This window comes from Helianthus annuus, chromosome 2 (genome assembly GCF_002127325.2).
Source record: "Helianthus annuus cultivar XRQ/B chromosome 2, HanXRQr2.0-SUNRISE, whole genome shotgun sequence".
Taxonomy (NCBI): domain Eukaryota; kingdom Viridiplantae; phylum Streptophyta; class Magnoliopsida; order Asterales; family Asteraceae; genus Helianthus; species Helianthus annuus.
In genome coordinates this window covers 34,460,150-34,470,689 of record NC_035434.2, presented here as the reverse complement: position 1 = coordinate 34,470,689, position 10,540 = coordinate 34,460,150, and the positions used below count along the sequence as shown (strand labels likewise).

The following is a 10,540-nucleotide window of genomic DNA, read 5'->3' as shown; positions in this document are numbered from 1 at the left end:
GTGGATCGTTGAGCACTGTATAGGTTATAGTCTGGTTTTAACAAAAACTTTTTCCCCTTATTAAAAACAAGTTCTCTATAACCAATGGCTTTGATACCAATCTGTCACACCCCCAAAATCCACACGCGGAGTACCACCGCTTGGAGGGGTGACATGACCAGGATCAAGCCACCAGTCATATTGAACAAATAAGTAAATAGTAAATGTAAATCAACCAAACCAATATGAGAGGTGTTCAAAACATAAGTATAGTTTCAATGTTTAGCGGAAGCATAAAAGTGAACCCAAATCATAAGTATAAGTTTTGAAATGTCATAAACGTTTTAACAAAGCATCTGCAATCCATGTCAACAACAATCGCGCCTCCCTGTGCAAGCTCCATGTGTACCTATCGACCTGCAAGGCATGTAACAGAGAGCCAACTACTTGTTGAGCGAGTTCACAGTTGGTTGTTTAGTTATAGTGTTCATTTCGTAAATCGTTTGTTTGTTTAGTAAACCATGTATCGTTTATACTTGTATCGCGGCCCTCCAGGCATGTTTGCGAAGATTAGTGGGAGTTTCCCATGTATTGTAGACTAGTTATATTTGTATCGCGGCCCTGCAGGCATGTTTGCGAAGTTTAGTATTAGTATCGCGGCCATTCCAGGCATGTGTGCGAAGAGTAGTATTTGTATCACTAGTCTAGCAGTATCTATAAGTGACCTTCCCCTAACAAGGTCAGTGATTCGTAATTCCCAATAACAATGTAAGTGCAAGTAATCATTCAATCCCATTCCCTACCCCGGGAATCCCATGCCTTAGTAAAAGTGTGAACTCACCTTGGTTTGCTCGGTATGCTAGGGTATGTGCTCATAGTTAATCAATCAAGTCCTAAAGTACGCACTTATACTTAATCAGTTTATATCCACAAGTCTATGTATAAGCACAATGATAGTGGTTATTGAATCAATGATCACCAAGTAGCACGAAGCACGTATTCAAGTTCATACAAGTTATGCTTAACATTTAACAGCAGTTAGTTAATTCAGTTACCCTTTATCAGAAAGAAATCAAGTCACTGTGCAAATTACCCATTCAGCGAAACACCCCCTATTTCGCCGTGTAATCCTTAGACGAAACACTTCTGTTTCGTCCCGTTTGTTTCGTCTTAATGGTCTCGGCGAAACACTTTGTGTTTCGTCTTGTTCGTTTCGTCAAGATGGGTTTCGGGGAAACACACTTGTTTCGCCATGCCCGTTTCGTCTAAAGCATCAGTTACGCCGTGCCAGTTACCAATTCACAGAAACCCTAATTGCCGTCATCATCATACAGAAATCATACAATCCTCATCATACAGAAATCATACAGTATTTATTCAACAACTCATCAATATCATAGAATACCGATCATAATTTGATCATGCGTTAACCTTATGAAATCTAGCATAGGTGATAGTCATTATATGAAAGTGCATCACAGTTTCCACAATATTAACATCCTAATCGGATCATTAAGAACAACAATTCCAATCACATAATTGTAACCGATAATACAGATCATAACATAGCCAAATTCCTCACCCAGTCATGAACACAACCATAATCTAGCATGATTCCTGATGATTTCAAGCAAGAACAATATTTGATGATACATAAAACAATTTATGAAGATCACTGAAATCAATTAACATAAACACTAACCAGAGAACTAAGCGATTAGTATGAAGAGACAGGTAGACTTTCTAAAGGGGAGAGGTTGTCGTCGGTGCACAGGAGAGCTCTAGGGTTTTTCTTATTGCCAGAAGTGTAACGAATGAACCAGAATAGTTGATAAATATTTGCGTAACAGACTGGGCCTTTACTGGGCCTCGGCGAAACTCTGGGCCAGCGAAACACACTTTGTTTCGTCGGAGGTGTGTGTGACGAAACACACACTTGTTTCGTGGAGAAGCTTATGGCGAAACACTACTTGTTTCGTCTACTAGTTTCGTCGGGTGGGTTTGGGCGAAACACACTTGTGTTTCGTGAGTTGTTCAAGTCTTAAACAGTTTGCAGTTTACAAGTTCACAAACCAAACACTTTATATAAAACACATAGTATATCCACAATCATCCCGAATTATAATCCAGTGTACAGTTACAAAGAAATCAATCAAGCAATTAAACAGTCAACGTGCACTAAATGCGAATAAGGAATCTTGGAAACTCGAGTTGTCACAGAACGCACTTTGAAGAAGTAAAGGATTCTTAATGATGGAGCCCAGCTAGTGAATAAGTCGAATGGGATATTCCATTATCTGGATCGAATTTAGATCCCTAAGCGGACCAATTTACAACAGATTTGATGGACGAAGCCCACAAGTCTCGATATTCTATTCATCACGGTGCCGACAAGATGTACCAGAACCTTCGCTACAAGTACTGGTGGCCGGGCATGAAGAGAGATATCGCCCTCTATGTTTCGAAGTACCTGACTTGCTCGAAAGTCAAGGCCGAGCATCAAAGACCCTCTGGCTTGCTTGAGCAACCCGCGATCCCTATGTGGAAGTGGGAGAGTATAGCTATGGACTTTATAATGAAACTTTCGCGCATGCTATCAAGTCACGACAACATCTGGGTTGTCGTTGACTGTTTGACCAAATCTGCTCATTTTCTGCCGATACGAGAAGACTACAAGGTAGAAAGATTAGCCCAAATCTACACCAATGAGATCATTTGTCGACATGGGACGCCTCACGACATCATCTCTGACCGTGATACTCGGTTTACCTCGCGCCTATGGGAAACGTTTCAAACCGCTCTCGGTACTACGCTTAATCTAAGTACCGCATTCCATCCCCAAACCGACGGTCAGACTGAAAGAACGATTCGTACCCTTGAAGACATGCTCCGTTCGTGTGTCATAGATTTCGGTGGTAATTGGGACGCATACATACCTTTAGTCGAATTCTCGTACAATAACAGTTATCATTCCAGCATTCAAATGGCACCGTTTAAGGTTTTATACGGCAGAAAATGTTGACCGCCTATTGAGTGGCACGAGATCGGGCACTCGCAATTAACCGGTCCTGAGCTATTGCAAGAAAGAACTGACAAAATCCTCCAAATTCGAGACAATATGCTGAAAGCTCGGAGTCGTCAGAAAAGTTATGCCGATAGACGACGCAAGCCCCTCGAATTTGATGTTGGCAACCACGTACTCCTAAAGGTATCACCTTGGAAGGGTGTGGTCAGATTCGGCAAGAAAGGGAAACTCGCGCCTCGATATGTTGGACCCTTTAAGATTCTGGAAAGGATCGGAAAAGTGGCCTACAGACTCGAACTACCAGAGGAACTTAGCAACGTCCACCCGACTTTCCATGTGTCAAACCTCAGAAAGTGCCTGGCTGAGTATGAGTTGTATGTACCACTTGAGGATCTTCAAGTAAACGAAACACTACACTTCGTGGAGAATCCTGTCAAGATCATGGATCGCCAAACCAAGCACCTCAGACGCTCGCGCATTCCCATTGTGAAGGTTCGATGAGAAGGCAAACGTGGCGCAGAGTTCACTTGGGAACTCGAAAGCGACATGAAGGCGAAGTACCCGCAATTGTTTGTTACGGCTTCAGCCTAACTTCGGGACGAAATTCCCTTAAGTAGGGGAGGCTGTAACATACCTTAAGTAGGGGACGAAATTCCCTTAAGTAGGGGAGGCTATAACATCCGTTTTACGCGTCGCTTATTGCTTATGCTATCGTTCTGATCAGGCTAAACTCACTCTAGCGCTTCCTTCAATCCGTCATCGTTGTGAGTATACTCGAACCCTTTTTGCTTTACGCACTTTTGGGTGTTACATACGTTACTTATTCTAAATCACATCAAACACACTACGCAAATACTTTAACGCTAACCGCTACTGCATGTTATATGTGACTTAATGAATGCTTGTTTGTTATGTTTACACATGGATTGTTGTCTACCTGCCTTAGCAACGATAGTACTATAGTTTGGACTCAGCACCTGTTCACTCAGGGGTTGTTAAGGACAATTAATCACCTGGTTCACAGTGGTGAACGTGTATTACGAACTGCCTTGGGTAGTCAACCCGCAGTCATTGGTATTGATAGGATCATGTCGATAACTTACGTGCTTCATTTCACACTGTGTACGTGCTGGTTATGCGTAAACGATTTCGAACTCTATTATATCTATTAAACTTGTATGCTCACCTTTACACTCTGTGTATTGACTTTTACTTTAACGTATGTGGCAGGTGCTTCAGATGTTAAAATGCTTGGCTTGGTGTGAAATCGAGGCTAGGAAAGGTCTAGAAACGAATAAACAATTTGTCTATTTTGAAATCTGAGTTGTCGGATTAGTATTTGTTTATGAGATAATTATCTGTAATAACTGTTTTATTTGATATGTTATGGTATGGGACATGACGTTTTAAATATCTGATAATTACTAGTTGTTGTGGATACTCATGAATAATATGTTTCGCTCAGTGTCGCGCCCCGATGATTCCGCCATCAGTTGGGGTGTGACAAAGAATCTGAAACACAAGAGATTGGTTTTAGTCAAAGTGAAATGGGATTCCAAGAGAGGACCAGAGTACACTTGGGAGCTTGAATCAGTGATGCAAAGGAAATATCCACACCTATTTCAATAGACCTCGAGGACGAGTTCTAAAACACGGTGGGGAGGATATAACAACCCTCCAAAATATTTCTGACACTTTAATATAATTAGAATGTCCCAATATGTCTTAAAATATACCTCGTATGCGAAAACCGAGCCCAAAACACCTTATATGATTGAAAATAAAATAAAAACAAGAAAATAGTGTCACTCGCGGGCCGCGAAGACCCCTTAGGGATCTTACACGGGGCGCGACAGCTCGTCACCAGGGCGCATCCCGGTGCTGCCACGTGTCAAACGTGTGTCGAAGCTAGATCAGTGACTGGGCCAGGCTAGGGCCTACCCTGCCTACGTCGCGGGCCGCGAAGCCCCTTGTCGTTTCCTACGTGGGTCGCGTGGAACCCCAAATCTGCTCCTATAAATTGGGAGCTTCGGCAGTCATTGTCCGTCGCTCATTCCCTCGAATTCTCTCTAAAATTCTGTAGTATAAACTCTATAATCGGGTATTATACCCACTAATTAGCGAAGCCCTGCCTCGTTGTAAGTATTTTAACCCCCGATTACGTATTAGATACGCTGCCCGATTGATCTAGGGTTCCGTAACGGCTGTCGTGGTTCTGTCCGACGTAGTCGTTGGAATGCCGTCTCGGGGAGTGTATTACTAATGTAAATATTGGGTTATTATACTAACGCGTGTGCATTGTGTAATTAATAGATAATCACCAGGAAATCACAAAGGAAAACCCTAAGATAGCAATATGAGTAATCTCCTTTTTGTAAACTGTTTTTACAAAACCTCAAATGTTTTACATTATATTAAACAGTGATTGAGTATTTGTATTCTACAATTATTGTCGGTATGTTGGGGTTTTGTATACAAAATTTGTTACTACATTGAGTAGTAACACGACCACAAGTCGGGTTGACAGTACTGTGGGTGGTAATTAAAGTAGATGGAAACAAATGTAATTGCGCGACCGCCCTCAATACTGTAAAATGATTTTACTTATCTGCATTAAACTAGGATTCACTCACCACTATTTCCCACTAACGAAATGTTGTTAAATGCGTTTCAGGTAACAAAATGTGAAAGCCAAATAAAAGTCAGTTGGACAGCACTGAAGGCTTGGAAAAAGTGGCTATAAAGTTACATAAAATAAAGAGATGTTTTATTTAAATAAAATAGGGTTTATCCCTATGAAAATGAGTGTATTTGAAACTTGGGAATTTCCCATGTGTTTAATATTATAAAAGCGTGGTATTTTATTCTGATAAAATATTTCCTAACTACGGTCCTGATATAAATTCCGTTGCTAAAATAAAAAACACCGATACCACCAAAACTAGCCGCGGCCGCCCGTTCTCGGGTAATTAGGGGACGGGGGTTGCGAGATAAGTGGTGTAGCCGTAGGATACATAGTATTCTAGTATAAAAAATCGCATTTAGGATGAATTACCACAAATTGGATAAGGATAAATTAGTTACTAATGCATGATCATTAGCCAGTAATTAGTGAAAATGAGATGAATTGGACGTAAACGATTTCGAAACAGAATACGAGAAGTTTGGGTGAAACATACAGAGTACAACCGTACCCGACCCGAAGAAGTACAGGTCGTACCCGCAGAAGGGACATATCAACATTGGAAATTGGACCCTTAGTAGGCTAGGCCAAGTGAAGTACGCCCGATACCCTTTTAAGCCTAGTACGACTCATACCGATGTCGAAACCCTAAAAACCACCGCATACATACATACATACACATGTACATACATACATATATACACACATATATACATATACATATACATATATATACACACATATATACATATACATATATATATATATATACATATACATATATATATATATACATATATATATATATATATATATATATATATATATATATATATATATATATATATATATATATATATATCGCGATGGGAATCCCAAAAACATAACTTTTGACGACTGGCACGATAGAAAAAACCTTCAAAAAAGGTTCTGTTTTAAAATTTAGAATTATCTATATATTAAAAACACAAATGAATGAACAGTATTTTTAATATATTATAATATAATATAATAGAATATTATATACAATTTTTTATAGTTTTATTATTTTAATATTATAATAATTGTTATTTCTTTTACTTTTTAAATTTAGTAAATTTGGTGTCAACGGGTACTTGTATCGAAAATATTCGTTCGTTATCGGTCAACGAAGGTAAAACCCAGCACTAGCCTAGTAAATAAAACGCCAAAAGTCGGTACCGGATTGAGTTTGATAGTCTTTTATTTCGAGAAATTTGGTACTACTACCCAATACCATTTGCTCATCTCTGATCATGGGTACCGTACGAACAACAACGGTATCGTACAACTTTTTTTTTAGTTTCAGGGATAGGGATGAGCTCGGTGCCAACTGATACCCCGGTTACAGTATCCGTATATGAAGGTAAAAACCGGTAGCGAACCGGTACCAGGAACGCCAAACGTCAGTACCAAACTGGTACTTAGGATCTTTCGGTTCAGGAAATTCGGTACCGGTACCCATTACTATTTGTTCTTCTCTGACTACGCGTTTCTACCGAACATCATTACCATACAACTTTTTAGTTGATCTCTTTTGGTTATTTTTTAGTGCTTTTTACTTCATTTTCTTTTTATTATTGTCAACGGTCCCGTGTGCAACGCGCTCGTAATAATTTCAAACGCATATGAACACAGAATAAATAATAAAAGAAGTTCGCCGCAACGCGACAACAGTTTTTATAACTAGTTACATAAAAAAACCTTCAAACCTCAAGCATAAAAGCGGATGACTTAATCACTCGGCCATCTTTCATATTCATTAATGAGTTCATCCCAAGTATTTTTTATCGGTTCATTCAAAATTTTCTATAAACATTTCTACTACACATTTGAAACCGAGTGGGTTCGTATAAACCCGTAATTTTCAACGTAGATCCGCCCCTGAATATAGTTATAATAACGATTTTATTGGTTTTTTTTAGAGCTTTAAACACTTTTAACAACAATAATGCACGCCAATTATCAATAAGCAAATAGTAACATAAGCTTCTCCATCAACTGTCAGGACTCGTTGGGCATGCTACCACTAGTATAAGACTCCTCTACATGTTTATGACACGAATTCCGATACCTTCGTAAGAACATCACACATTGTTTGGCGTACTTTAAACCTTGCCTTTAATGGCTCGTCTTTGGGCATGGTTAGACCTTTCCCTTCCGATAGCCCCACTAATTCTTCACCAACCCTTTCCCATTCAAAGCATTGAATCAACGATGCTAAAACTAGCCAAATGACCCGATTCGCTAAGCCCGACCCAGGACACTGTCGACGTCCCATTCCAAAAGGTATAAAATGATATCCCTTGTTTATTACTTTCTCAAACCTTTCTGGCTTGAAATTTAAAGGGTCGTCCCATACCATCGGGTCCCTATGGATGGCCCATGCATTCACCAACACCATGGTGCCACGGGCGACATCAAAACCTCCAATAGTGCAGTCTTCTGAAGGCTCGTGTGGCACCAACAACGGTAATGCCGGGAATAGTCTTAAGGTCTCGTTAATGATACATTGGATGTATGGTAGATTCGGGAGATCCGTCTCTTGTACCAAACGCTTGTTTCCAACAAATTCATCGATCTGCACTCTCGCTTTCTTTAAAACATTGGGATGATTCAGAAGAAGCGACAATGCCCACTCTATTGTTACTGATGAAGTATCAGTTCCTGCAAGCAGCAATATCTATACACAAATGTTAAGCCTCTTTATTGTTATAGGAGACTATCTAGTTGTCTGTCTAATTCCCATAAAAAGACGTTATACCTATTTAGATAATTTAAATTGAATATCAAATTTAAACACCGAAGACTTAGGATATAAAGCAAAACCAAACATCCTTCCGGTTGTGCTTCTATTTTCTTTTTATTAATTTTTAATGTTTTGACTATGGTCTCACTGTGGTGTTAATTTGATGTAACAAAATGGACCCCAATATTTATTGGTATTAAATATATCAATAATAAATATAAAATATTTAAAATCATGTAACCTGAATAAGATACGTGCAATAATTTTATCTAAACTAGTCATACGAATTAACATGCTCTAATCAAGTTTGTAAACGGGTTAAACCGGACATGAATAGGCTGCCATGTTATAAAAACTGGGCTAAATAGTTTGTAAACAGGTTCACGTGACTGCTTTTACTTTATTTTTAAGTTTTAACAAGTTAGTGATGGTTTAACAGTTTAACCCAAACATTTTTTTATTTAAAATTGTTAAACAAGTCAAGTTCGACCAAACATGTTTTTAAACATGCATCAATTTTAACCATGGCGTATTCAATTCAAGTGTGTTTTGATTTTTGTTTGACAAAATTAGTATAAATGACACTAAATTGAAGGGTACACACCTTTCATTATCGTTTTTATAATGGATACATATATGGGTTATGTTAGAACATACGTACCAATATATTGTTTTTTCTTATTTGTCTATTTGTAAATGACACTGAATTGAAGGGTACTCACTTTCTTATTTGTCTATTTATATGTTGTCATTTCAAAGACTTTTTGCATGTTTAGTGACATCTATGGGTTATGTTAGAACATACGTACCAATATATTGCTTTTGATCACATCATCGGTGTAGTATCCGGGTTCCGATTCCTGCAAAGAAAGCATCGCATCGATAAACTTCATGGCCTTTCCTTTCAGGCCGCTACGTTTACACTTATACTTTTCTATCAATTTCTGAAAAAACCTATCGGATTTCTTTTGCAACTTCAAAAGCTTCTTCTCCAAACCCTGATAATCAATCCATCGTAAAAATGGAATGAAGTCACTAGGGTTTGATGTCCCACTTACTTCAAATATATCCCTTATAACCTCCTTAAACTCACTAGCTTCCTTAACATCCTCAACCTCGGTCCCATAAAACCCTTTGTCAGCAATGATGTTCATGATTATGTTAAAAGACATCCCTTGGATTCTTGACCTCATTTCTACTGTCGAAAAATCTTTAAAAGACTCCTTTAAAAGATCTTTGATTAAAGATCTAACTTCATCTTGTCGGTCACCCAAGTAGTGTTTAAGTCGAGTTGTTGAAAAGAGTTCAAGTGTCATAATACGACGAAGGTCTCTCCATAGTTGACCATAGGGTGCATTAATAACTGAGGTGCAGTTGTAGCTAAGATACTTTCCAGTTAAAAGAAGTGGTATGTTGGCTAAAGCTATGTCGTTTGTGGTGAAACATTCTTGTGCTGCTGATGGTGAGGTTATGACTAGCACCCGACGTGTGCCGAACCGAAGACTCATTATAGGACCATACTTGGACGCTAGGTGTTGCAAGACTCTGTGAATAGGTCCGTTGATTAGATGAAGGTGGCCGATTATTGGGAGAGATGGTGGACTTGGCGGAAGATTTTTAGTGTTCCATGTTTTGAGATGGTGTATAGCTAGTTTGAAAAGATAAATGAGAGAGAATAAGGATAGAACACAAATGAAGAAAAGATGAGTTTCATCCATGGTTTGAGTGTTTGATTGGGGTGTTCTCTCAATGTATATGGGCCTCATACATATATAGGGAAATACGTGCTGTCTATCGAGGGATGTAAACACTAAAACAGTTTAACCCGCTTGTGACCTACATAAGGTGGAGGGGGTGCACCTCTGATAAGATAAGATGGAGGGAAATTTTCATCCACCCAATCAATCATGATGTGTCATGTCAATTCTTCTCTCATACAACACTCTTGCTCAAAAAAACATAAGAGGTGGTTTCACCCAAACATTTTTTTAAACAAGGCATGATTAGTTGAAAGAAAGTGAGGCCCACAATTACCCCCTATCCCTCATATCCCCGCATGCGGTAACTCTTCCCCGCAGAACACCTT

The 10,540-nt window shown here is 39.0% G+C and overlaps 1 protein-coding gene across 1 annotated transcript; it reads right to left on the bottom strand.

The window, feature by feature from the left end:
• Window positions 1-7,637: 7,637 nt before the first annotated feature.
• Window positions 7,638-10,172, bottom strand: LOC110939925 (cytochrome P450 81Q32). Its single transcript, XM_022181493.2, has 2 exons — window positions 9,264-10,172; window positions 7,638-8,388 (listed from the first exon to the last, which is right to left on the bottom strand). Exons 1-2 carry the CDS (start codon window positions 10,170-10,172, stop codon window positions 7,759-7,761), a joined length of 1,539 nt encoding a protein of 512 aa, XP_022037185.1. The 3' UTR covers window positions 7,638-7,758.
• Window positions 10,173-10,540: the final 368 nt, after the last annotated feature.

What these genes read in the sequence shown, in the direction of transcription:
- LOC110939925 (XM_022181493.2), bottom strand. Translation starts at nt 10,172, where the DNA reads ATGGATGAAACTCATCTTTTCTTCATTTGTGTTCTATCCTTATTCTCT. An exon ending in TGATCAAAAGCAATATATTG is followed by an intron (nt 8,389 to 9,263) that starts GTACGTATGTTC and finishes ATTTGTGTATAG; the next exon opens with ATATTGCTGCTTGCAGGAAC.